Below are 17,619 nucleotides of genomic sequence, written 5' to 3'. Positions count from 1 at the left end.
TGAGGTCCCACCTACAACCTTTGCAGTAAACAGGGAATAATGCAACTAATCAAAGCCATACACCCGTTTGGCATTTTGCAAGGAAAGGATGTGCTTGTAGGCAGCTGATGTCTGTTGGGGTGGAAATGATTGGTATAGGGGTCTTTACCTTGCCTAGTAAGGACACAGGCTTATTACCGAATATAAAAGAGGTTTGGTTTTTCAAAGCTTTGAAAATACACGTGATTCATTCTTTTAAAATGAATACAAGGAATTCTCTAATTTTATGTGAGTAGATCACATTTTTTATTTTATTTTTTAAATAAAGAAGCAGAACATTAAACGTGAGTTAGTAAGCCCAATTAGAGCAAATGCAATTAAAAGGAGCTTGCTTTTAAAAGCAATCAATAATAGTGATGCAAAAAAGAAAAGCCTTGCATAAAGAACTACATTTTCAGTCTCCGTTCAAATAGGTGTGATTCAGGAACACTGCGAATCCACTGCGTGTTCCAGTATCGCGCCTGACTCGCAAGGAAGTTCACACTGCCATATGCTTACTGCTGGGAGTGTCAGTGCAATGTTAATGACACCCTCATTTCAGTTCGCATATGGCAGTGCGAACTGATATTTCGGACAGGAATCGGATGGCATGGGTGTGAACACCCATGCAATCAGATTCTGGAGCAGACCAAAAAAAAGGGTCCTTCGTGAGTTTGTCCGAATGCGATGCAAATTTAGCCATACTATCTGTATGGCTGAAATCGCATCACACAGGCAATCACATGCGACATGGCACAGCACACCAGTGTAAACCCAGCTTTAAAACTAAAATAAATACTGCTTCTACACCTACAGTCATCCTAAATCACCCTAGACAATATTGATTAGGTGTATGGGCTAGTAATGCATTTTAAGTTTGGAGATTCCTTTCTTTCTTTCTTTCAAAAGCATTTTGACCATAGGAGGAGCTGGGTGGGCTAAATAAGCCCCTGGCTTTATATTGGATATGCCTTGGACACTCCCAACTGCAAAATTTTCTGGTTATAATTCCCTCCCACCATGTTCTGTTCCAGCTACTGCTGTCACATTATCCATAATTAAAAAAAAAAAAAAAAAAAAATATTAAAAACCCAGGACAGAGTACAGGAACTGAGAGGTCTGACAGTTTAAGAGATACCTGGCTGGCCACTGAGTGGCCAGTATTAAAATATGCATTGGTACAAGGCTATAAAAGCAGGGATATGCAATTAGCAGACCTCCAGCTTGTTGCAAAACTACAAATCCCTCATGCCTCTGCCTCTGGGTGTCATGCTTGTGGCTGTCAGAGTCTTGTTATGCCTCATGGGATTTGTAGTTCTTAAACAACTGGAGGTCCGCTAATTGCATATCCCTGCTATAAAGCAATAGGTTCCGTTGTGTGGTGCCAAACAAAATGCGCAGCTGCATGTGCCCAATATTTACATATCTGTCTCAGATATTTTTCACTGTGAATGGTCAAAAGCACCTTAGAATGGGCACTGGCTGATGCCTTGGACATTCCAATCTGTTTCATGTGCCATTTCCAGGCTGCTGCCTTCATTGCCAGAGGAGCCGAGTATACGAGCTGGTGACTGTGTGCACGGGGCTGACACTCATGGAAGAAAATACTTATTTGACTAGTGCCATACCAGAATTTAGTTGTCTTCCCAGTCAAAGGAGAGCACAGAGATTATTCTGCCTCCATGTATACAAGTGCATTGTAATCTTTAGGTTAGAAGAGAGCAGACAGGAATTTTATTACATATGCCAAGCAAAAAGACAGCTGCAACACTGATAAGTACAGGATGTATTTAAAAGTAGCATCCAGTGATTAAACAGCAGGCCATTGGAGTGCAAAGAAGTTGTTTTATTGCATTGAAAGTGAAATACCAACATGTTTCAGTGGCACATAACCTCCTACCTCAGGTTTTCAGAGTAAAACATGGAGCCCAGAAATGATGACGCAATAATGATCACTGACTGCAAGTGTCTGGGCGCAGTTAGCTGTTTAAGAAGATTTACCAGAAGAAAACACGTGCAGTCTGCTGCTTTTTTTAAATGCGGGTAATCTGCACCATCATTTAAAAAGCTATTCCTGCTGCAATGCATTTGTTTTTAATATATTTTGTAGCAAGATGCAATTTTGGGTGCACTCTCACAGTTCCTTCATTCAAGTCAATTCAACTAGATATTCTAAATTGTACGTCAACACTTTTCTTCAGCCAAGGTAAGGGGCATATAAATGTAAGCCTGTTTTCAATTTTAAAATGTTTAAAAGTAAAGTCCTGTCTAATATAGGACAACACAAGTTACTTATATAGCGGTGTCAATTTACGCAGCGTTGTACATATACATTCATATCAGTCCCTACCCTCAAGGAGCTTACAATCTAAGGCCATCACCAATATTAGAAAGAAAAGTTATTTGTGCTCCTCAGAGTTTGTTTCATTTTGGGAGGGGAGGCCCGATTTTCTATGACTACATGGCCCACAAACGGTGATTCCATTGTGCTAGAAGATGATGTCCCGTGATCAGGAAGTGCATTCTCACTGGACAATGGAAAGCTACTTGGTAGAGATTAGCCAAGAAAATCAGATCCCTGTGACAAAAGGAAATTAAGTTGGAGAAGAATTTTTTTTGCAATGAAACTTATAAAAAATGCATTTTCTGCCATCTGCTCTTAGAAACTTAAAATACGGTTAGTGGAGAACCAGCTTAAAGCAGAATTCCACGCAAAAGTGGAAGCTCCACTTATCTGTCCCTCCCCTGGCACCTTTCGGCAAAGGGGGGGGGGGGGGCAGGTACTCGTCTCCAATTCCATCTGACCTTGCCGCAGCGAGGTACGTCATAAGTTTGGCCCCCTCCTCCTCCTCCCCCGCCTCCAGGCCATTCATAAAGCACAGCGAGCTTTGCGCACGCGCAGTAGGGAACATACTGTGAAGCTGCCAGTCTTCACTGTCGGTTTCCTTTACAGGCTATAACAGCAGCAGCACCAGAGAGCCGATAGAAACATTGGCTGGGGTGCTGACATCGCTGGATTCCAGGACAGGCAAGTGTCCTATTATTAAACGTCAGCAGCTACAGTCTTAACGACACTCCCAACACAGGTCACAAATGCTGGGACCTTGAAGAAAGGGACATACCTCAAAAGCTTGTCCTGAAAAATGTTACATTAGTGCAAATAAAAAAGTATCATGGACAGTACTCAATTGTTTCTGTTGCAAGTGCACCAATATGGCTACAATCATCTCAAGTGTGGTTGCAAAATTGGTGCATGGATAACGATTTGAGCCCACTCTAAAGGAATGGGCTCAAACTGCACCGCACTGAATTGTATGTGAATGGAATAGAAAAGTTCATATGTGAATTCCGGCTTACAGAGAAGGGAGCTGCCCTATAATCTACCCCCTAGTATCTCCTAAAAGAAAAAAATGTGGTGACTTTGCATGTAAATCACCCCTGCTGGTGGGGGGGCGGGGGGGGGTTCCAGTGGGTCAGTCTTCAGAGAGCAAAGCAGGTGTAAATGAACTTTAAAGGTTTTTACATGTAGCCAATATAAAGAACTGAATGTGACTTTATGTCAGCTTCTAATTCCCTGTATACCAACATTCAGGTGAAGGCAGCTCTTGGGGCCAAATCAGGGAGACATGATTCTCTGCAACAGGAAAGATATCTGAAAGATGGCCTCCTCAGTCTATTGCTGCTCTTTCACTGTAAAGAAGAAAGGACCAATGCTACTGACCAGCCCAGGTGAAAAATAAAAAAACGATAAAAAGCAATAAAGAGCGGCCTCAGCCTACGTCTCCACTAAAGTGGGCGCGCACACCCCGATGCATTTTGCCTTGCCCACCAGAGCTTAATCATCGGGTCCTCAGTGAGCGAAGTGTGGTGTGGTGATGACATGTAGGCTGAAGCCGCTCTATCGTTTATTCACCTGGGTCTGGTCAGGAGTAGCGGCATTCCTTTCCGCTTTACATTTACTAACCCTCTGGATTAGTATCAGGATAAGTCAGCACTCTATGTTCTGTAACACAGGGATACGCTTTCACCTCTCCTTTGAGCAAGGCCATAAGCAAAGAGGTCGCTGCTCTTGGTCGGCAATGGCACCGTCTGAATCAGTGCAACGCCGACTTTGCCGCTCTGTATCGATTCCCAAAAGTAGTTTATGTACTACTTTTGGCAACTTTGGGAGGCAATTTCTATAGACAAATCTGTCTGTCAAATCGCCTCCTGAAGTCAGATTGCATTGTCAGGTTGAAACCGTGCAAGTTGAGCAAGGACACTATACTACCCACAAGACCACTGAAACAATTCATAACACCTCAATGCCACAATGGGCATTACCGTTGTGGCCTTGAGGGGTTATGGGCGGTTTGGTGGTCTTGTGGGAGAGTATAGTGGCCTTTCCCTTTTTTTCATGATTCTTTGGTGGATGGGAAGAAATGGTAATAACTATTCATGATATTTTCTCCTAAGTCTTAGGATCCTTTCACATGGGGCGGATCAGTGCTGATCTGCTCCGTGGATATCCGCTTGCTCAGTGGGGATCGCCGGAGCGATCTGCTCTGAGCAAGATGATGACAGGTCTGTCTCTGCACACTGCACAGGGATGGACCTGTCACAGCGCCGCTCTCCCCTATGGAAGATCGGGTGACGACAGACCGCAGTGTTTGTCGTGACCCGATCCGATGACGGATGGAAAAAATAGCCTTTTCCTCTGTCACACTTTTTCGGATCGGAGCGGGTCGGATGTCCGCGGACTTGCCACCGCTGACATCCGACGCTCCATAGACCTCTATGAAGCATCCGTTCAGGTCCACCTGAAAAACTGACAGGCGGACCTGAACGGATCGTCCGTGTGAAAGGGGCCTTACTTGATTAAGATAGTACAGGTTGTTCCATCAATTGGCCTGTGGTGGTCCTTTGGGACGCCCTGCACCATGCAGTTATCCATATCTACGGTTATATTGTACCATATGAAAGTTCTTATTTCTATGTATACACTTCTCTTATAGAACTAATCCTCCTCTGATTAAATACTCCCAAAGAAGCATTACCTTGCAAAACATGTTGAGAACCTGACTAGAAAGATGTGAATGGAAACTCCCTTTCTTCGGTTAATCTACGTATATCCTCAGTCCTTAACAGAGTAATTCTATTATTCATTTTTATTTTCATTTGTGTTGAGTTCCATATATATTTGCCCTTTTGGGTATTCTTTTAAATTGCTCTACCGGTATTTAATAAAATTGTATTTTTAATACATTCTAGTACTGCAAGTTCATACTGTACCACTGAAGTCCAGTTCTGCCCCACCTTTTTTTGTCTATTTGCTTTGCACGATTTCAAACCCGCTCCAATGTGAACCTGGGCTGAATGGGCAAATCTTTTGGCAACTCCCATCCATCGATTTCAGCTGTGTATGAAGAGTTTTGTCTGGAGTTTAACTTGAACCCTCTCTCAAAAAAAAGTCTCTTCAGACTCCATGTCACCTTTGGCATATCATGGTACATATGCAGCTTTAAACTTTGTAGTGTTTGTACATCAGGCACACAATTTACTTCAATTCAAACTGCGTAATAAACTACAACTACAATTATGAGACAAGCACATTAAACAGAGCGCTGATGACTTAAGGTTAATATCTTAACTCCCATATGGATATAAATAGCACCAGGATATACATCTGTAAACTGCCAGCAATCAGGAAGGCTCCCACAGCTCATAAAAGCAAGGACCGCATGAAGGCTTAGGTTAAATAAACTTAAAAGCAGCCCTTATATATTGATTAATCACTTGAATGGTTAACATCTATGCAAGCTATCATGTGGTTTTAATGTCAAACATCAATTGTGTTGGCATACATGAGGCCCCAGGGAGGTAAGCACATCTCCCCTGTGTCATGCAAGTAATTATATAAAACAAATGAAAGCTGGCCAAGGGTTAAATAAAAACCGCTATTTAATTATACATGTGCTAGATAATGGCGGTGAGAGTTGTGGAGAACAATGGTCTCATGATAGGTTAATAGCTATCTAACAAACCCTGCATCCTATGCATAAAGCCTATTATCAATCCTCATATAAACATGGGTACAGGGTGTCGCTGCAGGCACTCCCCCCCCCCCCCCCCCCCAAGAAGAATGCTGAGGGGTTATTTTAGAAACGGTTTTAGGGTGCATTCACTTGCATGTAATCACTGGACACAGACTAACTAGGGCCGATTGCTTATATGCGATCGCTGTATGAGCAATTACATATGAGTGGGCATGATTAGTTATGAGCCGACAGCTTCCTATTGCTTTCAATGGGGCTGCCTTTTGCAGCTAATCACAGGAACCCCCAGGCTGGGGTTCTCGCATATAATCCAAGGATGTTCAATTCTGATCGCCCAATGGCCAGGACATGCAGCTCAGGACAAGTTTTTCTTTTTTTTTTTTTACATCAGGCAAGCAGCGGGGTTTAGAGGTGATGGCCGGCTCACTTGTAAAAGCAATGCAAGTGGCCAACTAGCCTCTGGATCGCTTTTACAAGTAGCAGGAGGGTGTCCGTGTACCTCCCACAGCCTTCCGCAGGCTGTCCTGTCCCGCAGGAACATCCAATGCTTCTGGCAGCTGGTCATAGTGGCAGACATAGATCGGAAACGCTCTGTCCGTGCCTCTATGATATAGAAAAACAGGTAGCAATGAGTATTTTTCACTTTCGGTTTCACCAACACCATTTTTAAAAAACAAAAGCATTTGATCACACAGATCTTGGTGTGATCAAATGCTTTCAAGGGCAGAGGAGTGATCTGGGATCTTATTGAGCCCAGATCGGTCCACAAAGAATACCGTCGCATGCCTATTGCTGTCACAAGGGATGTTTATATTACATAAAAATGATAAAAAAATAAAATGTAAATTTGTTTTTTAAAGCACCCTCGTCCCTCCATGCTCGCGTGTAACTCCCACACGCGATCAAATGCTGATTGTCCCACACGTGAGGTTTCACCACGAATGTACCATCGTGGGCAGTAATTTTAGCACCAGAGTAAATGGTGTAAATCTAAAGTAAATCTAAAGTAGTAACCTGTAAAGGCTTTTAAAGCATCAGTTATAGATTGTAAAATTAACATGGTTTGTTGCCATTGCACGGGCGTGCACAATTTTATGTCTGGTATCCATTTACTTTGCATAATTTCATCTTTTAGATTTTACCAAAAAAATTGATTTATGTATTGATTTTTTTTGCATTAAGATAAAATGCAACACCCACCAATGTATTCTCTAGGGCCTCTGCTTTAAAAAATAGATAATGTTTGGGGGTTCTAATTTTTCTAGCAATAATTTAGAAAACATGTAATGCCCAAGTTGTCATAAAGCCCCTTTCATTTTTAAAAGCCCCAAACATTCCTAAAAGCACATCTGCCTAATAAAACACATTGATTCTTCAGATTTTCCATCCTGGGGAAAAGTTTATCAGGACAAGTTGATTGTCATGAGTGACAAGTAGATTGGGACCCTGATTTAGTTCCTTGGACAAGTAGTTTAAAAAAAAAAAAAAAAAAAATTACCACAACCTTGTAATTGCAGGCAGGGTGCACTGAAAAGTGTAAATGCATGCTTATACTGAAACAAAATGCCACTCAATCGTCCTTCCCCTTCAAATGGTAATAAAAGGCCTGCTCTGCGGAAAAAACAGATTGAGGTTGCCGCAGATGGTCATGTGACCACATTCCTAAGCACCACCAGTCTTGTGACTGAGGATTACTGTACTGGCAAACCAGCCAATTGGTTGGCTCCGACCTGGCGCTTTATCCTTTACCCCCTACACGTGAGACCATGTACCGATGAGTCTCTCCAGGGTACCTTTTGGGCTATGCCAGTGTGGATACTTTAGCAATTGTTTTCATTATTTAACAGTATACATATGTGCCCCTGTTGTCAAAGTGTGGAGCTAGGTTTGTCCTAATCATGTTTAATTTCACTTACTGTTGACTGACTACCTCTGCTGGAAGTATGTTACAAGTATCAACCACGCTTTGTAAAATATTACTTTCTGAAAGTTGGTTTCCTTCTGCTAATCTGAGGTCACATCCCCATTTTCTTGATCGTAGCTTCATATTGAAAATACTGCCCTCCTGAACCTTATTCACACCCTTCATGTATTTAAAAGGTTTCAATCATATCCACCACTTCTTATTTCTTCAAGACTGTACACACACACACTTTATTAGGTTCCTGCAGTCTCTACCAATCTGTTTTAGCCCTCAAACCTTTCACCATTTCTGTTGTCCATCGCTGGACTCATTCTATTTCATCAATATAGTTTTGATAACGAGGTCTCCGGAACTGGACACAGTATTCTACATTAGGTCTCACTAAAAACCTATACAGGAAATTAGGACCTCTTTCCTCTACTGGTGACCTCCATAAGATTCTACTACGCACTACCGGGCCATTTTTTGCTCCTTTTACAATCATTTGCCATAAGCACTCTCCAATCTGTTTCCTCTGTAGCTCTGGCCAACATTGTAATCCTAATATTGTCAAATGGATTTTCTCCAGAAGTAATAACTCCATTGCACACCTTTATGTTAGCAACTGATTATTGGTGCAGCCGATATTCCGTTTTTTAGTGTTGAAAATATTTTTATTGAAACATGTCAAGAAAAAAAAAAAAAAAAACAATAAACAGTAACCATCATGAGGCAAATGCAGACAGGAACAGTAACAGGAGTACAATGACAGGAGACCGGCTAATGACAATCGGCCACAGCCGGTCCCTGACGGGAAGCTTGGAGAGTAGAGAAGATGGCCTGTGTTCCGATCCCTGAGGCCACAGTAGTGAGAAACACCCATGGGTTCGATATTCCGTTTTTTAGAAGTATCGGCATTGGTCAAAAAACTGACAGTTCTTACTTCAAGGGGTTTTACTGAGGTGATGCATGCAGTTACATGCATCACCCCGGTACCGTTCTTTAGAGCGGACGGTTGGCTTTATTGTAACAACCGAAGTGGTTCAGCAGCCACTTGACTGTTATAACAAGTTTATGCTCCTCGCCCAGGCTCTCCCGTACCACCGGGAGGCCTGAGCAAAAAGCCGGCATGTCTGCCAGCTGGCCGAAGACCCGAACAAAGCCAATGCTTTGTTGGGGTCTCGGATCTAGTAATCTGGAAGTGATGTCATGACATCGCTTCCTGGATTACTGGCATCCTAAAGGCGCCAGTTAAAAAAAAAAAAAAAGTATTCAAAAAGGCTGAATACTTTGAAGTGCAGAGGAGGGGTTTGGGGGGGTCTTGTAGTACCTCTCACATGCCTATTACTGTCACAAGTGAGGTTTATATTCCTTATGACAGCAATAACAGTGATAAAAAAAAAAATATTGTAAAATTACAGTGTATTTTTTTTTTTTAAATGTACAAAATGTCAGCCGGAAAGGTGGCATCAAAAGTCACAAAAAAATTGGTGCAAGTGTGGCCAAGTTACACCAATTTGAACATATGCCATTAAAAAGAATGGGCTGCAACTTGTCATGTGCATGAAAAGTCACACAAGTGGGAATGGAGCCTTACAGCCACTCTGATTTCTATCCTTTAACTAAATGCGTATCCACTTAACCTTCCAGGGGCCAATTCGCTTGTAAAACCAATTTTTTATATATACTGATCTGGAACCATGGCAAATAGCTGAATATCAAGACATGTCTCCTCTGCAATTAAAACCTGCCTGCCATTTCTTACAGCAGAACTTTAGTTAAACTTCAAATAAACTACATCTGTTAAACTCACTGTAGTTGCTGGCTTTTTTCTTAATACCCTTCCCAAGGATAAGTACAACATTAGCTGTCTGATGGTCATGTTAGGCCCACTTGCAGACAGGTAGACAAGTTCACTCAGTGTAAGTTTCGGCATGTTTTCTCCTGTCCGGGAAGCCCAGGTGCCAGCGTACAGCCTCCCATAGACATAACTGGCTGTGTGCTGCTGTACATGGGTATACGCTAATACTACTACTAGCATATGTATAATACACATAAAATAAATTATAATAATAAATGATATATATATATATATATATACACACACACACACACATATATACACATATATATACACACACATATATACATACATACATACACACATATACATATATATATACATATATATATATATATATATATATATATATATATATATATATATATATATATATACACACACATACACACACATATATACATACACACACAGCCTTGCAAAAGTATTCAGCCTCCTTGAACTTTTCAAACTTTTGCCACATTTCAGGCTTCAAACATAAAGATATAAAATTTTAATTTTTTGTGAAGAATCACCAACTAGTGGGACCCAATTGTGAAGTGGAACGAAATCTATTGGATTTTTGAAACTTTTTTAACAAATAAAAAACTGAAAAGTGGGGCGTGCAAAAATTATTCGGCCCCTTTACTTTCAGTGTAGCAAACTCACTCCAGAAGTTCAGCGAGGATCTCTGAATGATCCAATGTTGTCCTAAATGACTGATGGTGATAAATAGAATCCACCTGTGCGTAATCAAGTCTCGGTATAAACGCACCTGCTCTGTGATAGTCTCAGGGTTCTGTTGAAAGCGCAGAGAGCATCATGAAGACCAAGGAACACACCAGGCAGGTCCGTAATACTGTTGGAGAGGTTTAAAGCCGGATTTGGATACAAAAAGATTTCCCAAGCTTTAAACATCCCAAGGAGCACTGTGCAAGCGATCATTTTGAAATGGAAGGAGTATCAGACCACTGCAAATCTACCAAGACCTGGCCGTCCCTCTAAACTTTCAGCTCAGACAAGGAGAAGACTGATCAGAGATGCAGCCAAGAGGCCCATGATCACTCTGGATGAACTGCAGAGAACTACAGCTGAGGTGGGAGAGTCTGTCCATAGGACAACAATCAGTCTTACACTGCACAAATCTGGCCTTTATGGAAGAGTGGCAAGAAGAAAGCCATTTCTCAAAGATATCCAGAGCCGGCCATCCATTGACTTCTATGGGCAGGCAGATGTCAGCAGAGCGGTGTCTGCCAACACCCGCCTGCCATCTGATCTGAAAAGATCTGCTCAAAACAGACGGATGGCGATACGTTTGTCCAGCGGATCGGATAAAAACGGACAGGCTTCCCATTGAGAACAGCGGGGCTCTGACAGGTCCGTCCCTGCACAGTAAGCAGATGGACCTGTCATCCATCTGCTCAGTAAAGTAAATGAAGTGAAGTTCATCCAGCAGAATTTATAAAGAAAGCAGTTTAATAGCTTTGTTTCCCTCACAACCATTTGTATGCAGTTCCAACCCGTTATCTTTATCCATCAGAAATTTAAATCTATGTAATAAAAATTAACACCCCCTACATACGGTCCTGGGACCTTTATCTTAGATCAATTCTAGAAGATCCCTTTCTGGTTTAAAGTTAGACCCAAGCAGATATATTTTTTTTTAAATATTGGTTTTATGCTATTCTTCACATAACTGGAAACCCTCCCCTAGTTAGTCTATTGGACACATTTGTCCAATGTACACATTTGTGTACCTTAAAGGAGAACCTCCCATTAACTCACCTAGGTGGATGTAGCATCCGTCTGATGCTGCAGCTGTGCCCCACCACCTCTAAGACCGAGAGCTGAGCAAACACCTCTAAATCGCTCAGTTCTGTCTTTAGCCTGCAGAGAGCTGGTTACTGTCAGTCAGCGGCTCTCTGCTCTGCCCCGTTCAGAGCTCACTGGAGGGCTGGGCTGTGGAGGGGGTGGAAGCGGCTGGCTCAAGCCCTCAGCAGCTCGCTGAGAGGCTGAGCTAGCAGCTGGTCCAGACATCTGGGTGGATCCCAACCAGATGGTCAGGATCTTTTCATTGGCTCTGTGACATCAGCAGACAGCGGACTTTAGCCCACTGTCCACTGCAAAAGGGGCACAGGAGTGCAGAACAAACTGTACTCTGGTGATACATAGGAGAAGTATAGCCAAAAAAAAGCTTTGTCTATACTTCTGTAATTCAGAGAAGAGTTTCCTCTAATGATACTTAATGTGTAGAATACGTTACTTCTTCAGATTTCCAAATTAACAGAACCATTCTGTTTAAGGGCCCTGCAAACAAATTACATCCAGTAATAGAGCGCAAGACAATGACATTACTCACCATTCGTACTACTTCAGGGTACGTCTGTTCTGTGAGGCAGCCTCTGCTTATTGTGATGTAGTCCACCAATTCATTCAGAGTAGAGCGCTTGTATTCTTTCATTTTAAGATCGGACAATGTATCCATAAAATCAAAAATGACACAGCACTGCTGAAGTTTCTTAAGGAACAGTTCAGGCTGCTCTGTGGTTGGGACGTCTGCAAGAAAGAACACAAGCATTTACGTGAGAAGGGCACAAAACAACCAAGTTCATGTTTCTAAAATCTTCCTGCTTGATAGTAAAAAAAACAAACAAAAAAAAAAAACACGTGATTGTGAGATACTTGTGCGTATATTCAAGTCAAAACTGAAAATGCATAAACTGTTATAATGCACCAGCCCACATCACTCATGTGCTGCTATGTAGGGCTGAAACAACTAATCAATTTCATAATTGATTTAGTTGTCGATTAATCCATTATTTTCATAATCAGCCAGTAACATAATGGGATTAAGAAAAAACTAAAATGAGCCCTTTATTAGTACAAAAAGAGCAAATAATCGCTACTGTAAATATTACTTTCACAGTTCTACAGTAAAAATATGAACCCCTTACAGTAGTGATTTGCTTTTTTAGTACTATAAAAGGGTTAATTTTCGTTTTTTTAACCCCATTATATTACTAAACGTCTTAGACCTGGTTCACATCTATGTGTTTATTGGTGCTTTTTGCAGAAACAATTACAGTTCATTTACATGGTTTGCTATGGGACACATTCACATCTGTGCTTTCTTCAGCTGCTGTGTATTTGGAAACGGTCAGGGACTTTTTTTTTTTTTTTTTAACGCAAAAGTGTGCTTTTTTTGGTTCAATATACTTCAACGGAGAAGCTGCAGAAACTCATGTAATGTGTTTTTGCAGCAATGTGCTTTTTAATCTGCCAATAAAATGGGCAAAAAAAATAAAAAAATGCAAATAGCAGCAAAATCACGTGTGCAAAAATCAAAAAACGCATAGCAAAAAGCACTGCAGAAACAGATCAAAAGCAAACTGCATAGGTGTGTACCGAGCCTTGTGCTGACCACATGGATCAATTTTCAGATGAAAAATCTTTATACATTCGCTGAATGAAAGCATGTTTCATATTTTTACTTGTTTTTAAAATGAACTGAATTTCTGAACGAAAACACTGTCTGAAAATTCCTTTGACCAAGAAGTTTTCCATTTCCAAATTTTCCCATCACTGTGGTTCAAAATAATCAATTTGACCCCACTAGTGATTAGAAAAATCGAACAATGTTCTTAAAGAGGAAGTAAACCCTGATGAGTTTACTTCCTCTTTCATTCCCTGCAAAGGTAAAGCATAATGGACTACTATGCATCGCTTTTTTTGAAGGAAGACTTTTTCAAATAAAGTCTCTCTGAGTTTGATATTTACCAGATTCACCCTTTAATAGTATATAGAGTATATCGCTCCCCCCCTACTTGTATATACAGTATATCTCTCCTCTAATGGTACATACAGTACATCTCTCCTCTAATGGTACATACAGTATATCTCTCCTCTAATGGTACATACAGTATATCTCTCCTCTAATGGTATATACAGTATGTATCTCTTCTGTCCGTTATTCTCAGAGTGGATTAGAAATTTTGATTCCCAACCATATAGTTGGTCATTTATATTTAACACTGCATAGAGATATTTAAGAATAAATTGCCTTTTTTTTTTTAACTATACATATTAACTAAATTATACACCACACTTTTTTTAAAAGCCATTAACCAATTAATCAAAACAATAATTGGCCAACTAATCAATTAAGAAAAGCCCTACTCTGGTATGTGCAGATCACAGAACATGCAAGATGTTTTAGCACAAGTTTCCTCTGACATGCAGTTAAAAAAAAAAAAAAAAAAAAAAAAATCATTTTTTTTTATATAGCCGCCACATTCTAAGCTGCCATGGAATTTTGTTCCAACATCCTCAGTCACGATCAACGTTTCATAGCACAGGTTTTAAGAGATCCAATCCCTCTGCTTCCCTTACTGAGCCTGTAAGGTGGTCTGTGAGATGTGGATACAGGGGATTCCAGAGGATAGGGCTCCCTGGTTTTACAACTGGGTGGTGCTAAATTAGTGAAAAAAATTAGCAGCCGACTACTTTACCCAGTTGCCTTGGATTACAGTTGTACCAGTCTCTATATGTGAGACTATTAATCTGCTCAGGCCGAATAAAAAAAACGACTATGTGACCAATTAATCTTGGCTTTGCCATTGCGGAGCTAAAAAGAAGGTAGTCTTTTCTTGTACTTTTTCTTTATTATGGATAGGACTACCAAATAAATATGAATCAGCATATTTATACTTTGCATTCTACTTATGAGCCAGCAGGTGGAGCTTTTAGATCCTTTGCACGTATCTATTTGCCCCCTTCTTGTAATACATTAAAAAAGGTTTACTCAATAAGTCTACACTTAAAACAATGCACCAAATGCATTTATCAGATGGCCCATCATGTATAATCAGAATAAGGAAAGTCCCAGTGCAGGCAGCACCTGCTGAGTTATCAATTCAGGCAAACCATATTGCTCTGGGAATTGAAACTGAAAAATTATATTATATATATATATATATATATATATATATATATATATATATATATATATATATAATATATTTTTTTTTTTTTTTTCGAATGCTATGTGAATCTACATAAAACAGAATGCAATGATTTGCCAATCTCAATTCCATATTTTATTTACAACAGAAAATAGAAAACATATCAAAAAAGTTTAAAATGAGAAAATGTACCATAAAAAAATAAAAATACGGTGGTAATTTTGGAATTTATAGCAGCAACACATCTCTAAAAAGTTAGACAGGGAAACGAAAAGCTGGTACAAACAAGGAAGAGCTGGAAGAACATTTTGCAACTAATTAGGTTAACCACTTGAGATCCGCGCTATAGTCAAATGACGGCTACAGCGCGGATCTCCTTTTCCGGGACTGCGTCTATTGACGTTGTCCCGTGCACGAGCGGCCTGCGCGCCCCCTGAGGGGCGCGCTCTGTGATCGGCGAGTCTACGAGACTCGCCTGATCACCAATCCGTACAATCCGTACATCAGGGCCCACCGGTGCAGCCCATCAGGGCCCACCGGTGCAGCCCATCAGGGCCCACCGGTGCAGCCCATCAGGGCCCACCGGTGCAGCCCATCAGTGCCCACCGGTGCAGCCCATCAGTGCCCACCGGTGCAGCCCATCAGTGCCCACCGGTGCAGCCCATCAGTGCCCACCGGTGCAGCCCATCAGTGCCCACCGGTGCAGCCCATCAGTGCCCACCGGTGCAGCCCATCAGTGCCCACCGGTGCAGCCCATCAGTGCCCACCAGTGCAGCCCATCAGTGCCCACCAGTGCAGCCCATCAGTGCCCACCAGTGCAGCCCATCAGTGCCCATCAGTGCAGCCCATCAGTGCCGCCTCATCAGCGCACTTCAATGAAGGAGAAAAATGACCCGTTTGCTAAATTTTATAACAAACTATTAAACATGATTTTTTTTTTTTTTTGCATCTTTTTTTGTTTGTTTAGCAAAAAATAAAACTCCCAGCTGTAATTAAATACCACCAAAAGAAAGCTCAATTTGTGGGGAAAAAAAATGATAAAAATTTAATTTGGGTACAGTGTTGTATGCCCGCGCAAATGTCATTCAAAGTGCATCAGCGCTGAAAGCTGAAAATTGGTCTGGGACTGAGGGGGGTTTAAGTGCCCAGTAAGCAAGTGGTTAACTGGCAACAGGTCCGTAACCTGATTGGGTATAAAAGAATAGCAAACAAGAACCCTCCTACGGGACTTTAAAGAGGTGATAACTCCAAAAATACGTATGCAAGCAAGAAATATGTAAAATTTCTAAGTTTAAACGGTACAAAGGAGAATGCATAGAGAGTTGGTATCTGAAGTTGACAAGTACAATACAGTATAACCACATGAAATGAAAAAAAAAAAAAAAAAAAAAACATAGTTTACATCACTCTTGTGCATCTGGCTCAATGATGTGGGCGTTTTTTTTTTTCGTCCCCCACCTCTATCCACCCCCTCCAACTTTTCTGACTCGTCCCTCTCATGGTAGGTATATAAAAGTCAGTCCATGTGCCACTTAATTTATGCTGTGCCCTTAAAAAAGTGGGGACCTTGGCAAGATACTTGGTAAGCTTATGTTCCCGATGTATACTTTTAGAGGTTGTTGGAAGAGCAGTAATGCTGAACTGAACTGAATTTCCTTCTAGCCATTTTCTGGCTTGTATACTGATACCCATTTTTTAGATTGATCAAATGATTTTCCATTTCATTGTTATGGGTTTATGCCCTCATCTCTAGGGTCCATACATTTACCCATTTAGGTGATCCCTCCTTCTTTGGTCGCTATTCCATTGGATGCCGCTGTTTTGCGATAATTTGAAAGTAAGCATATATGCTTTAAATACACTATTATACATATTTTCCCAAATGGTTATGCTTTGCAATTTGGTGTTAAGCGTTAAAAGCTGTAAATAATATCCCTTTTTTTGTAGATCACTTTATCAGCCACCATACCATCTCTATAATGGCCTAGGGTCACTTTTTGGTGCCCTTTTTCCTTCCATCCCTTACTTTCTCCAACCCGCAAATTTCAAGTTCAGCGCACCATTTATTTCAAAGTGAGTTCGGTTTGGATATTTTTAATCAATCCAATTTCTCTGAATATATTATGTTCCTTTTGACATCTGCCGTTTCCCTAAATATTGCGTTTTTCTCTTTCACCCTATGTCTTTTACATGACTAAAAAATTTGGACCATCTACATCCTAGCCACAGATGTTTTGTCTTTAGGTTGGGTCTCCTCCCCTCACCATTGTTCCCCCCCCCTCTTGATCTCCATTACTGTCCGGCCGGACGTGCTCCTGTCCTCGGAGACACCATGGAGCTCAGCGCAGATTTCTCCTCCTTGCGTTTTGTCCTTTTCTACATAACTGGTCAGTAGATATGGTTTTTAATTTTGCACGCACTGTGGGAAACTTGGGTTTTCCTGCACCGCGTTCTGGCGTGAACAACCCTCAGGTAAAGTATGGATTTAAAATGTATACAAAAAAAAAAAAATATTTCTATTTCAAAATTCTTCAATTTGTGCAAGGTTAAAAAAAAACTCCACTTTTAAATGGCATTTGTTTCCCTGCAACTTTTTTTCGAAACTCCCCACTGAATCAAACTGCTGCTTTCAAGCACGCGCTACACGGCCTCTATGAAATCTAGTGTATTGTGCTGCCTGAATTATTTACTGGATGACCTCCATTGGAGGCTGTGTTTAAGTAATCAGTAATACAAGTGAAGCTGAGGCAGGCTGGCAGATCAAGTGTCTCTACACCTTGTTAATAAATAACATTATCATTGCTCATACAATGCAGTTTCATTGTTGCTACAAATAATTACTTAGCAACTTCGAGGGCCAAT

The 17,619-nt window shown here is 41.0% G+C and overlaps 1 protein-coding gene across 3 annotated transcripts in view; it reads right to left on the bottom strand.

The window, feature by feature from the left end:
- The window catches only part of PPP2R5E (protein phosphatase 2 regulatory subunit B'epsilon), a 203,081-nt gene that overhangs the window by 90,378 nt on the left and 95,084 nt on the right, over positions 1-17,619 (bottom strand). For all 3 annotated transcript variants that reach the window (XM_077464362.1, XM_077464361.1, XM_077464360.1), the window contains exon 3: positions 12,156-12,352. In XM_077464362.1, coding sequence (XP_077320488.1) covers positions 12,156-12,352 — 197 coding nt within the window. The remainder of the gene's footprint in view (positions 1-12,155; positions 12,353-17,619) is intronic.

This window comes from Lithobates pipiens, unplaced genomic scaffold, assembly GCF_037356315.1.
Source record: "Lithobates pipiens isolate NorthernLeopardFrog02 unplaced genomic scaffold, aLitPip1_a1.2 Scaffold_30, whole genome shotgun sequence".
Taxonomy (NCBI): domain Eukaryota; kingdom Metazoa; phylum Chordata; class Amphibia; order Anura; family Ranidae; genus Lithobates; species Lithobates pipiens.
Note: the sequence above shows the minus strand (reverse complement) of the source record. Positions and strands in the feature narration are given on the sequence as shown.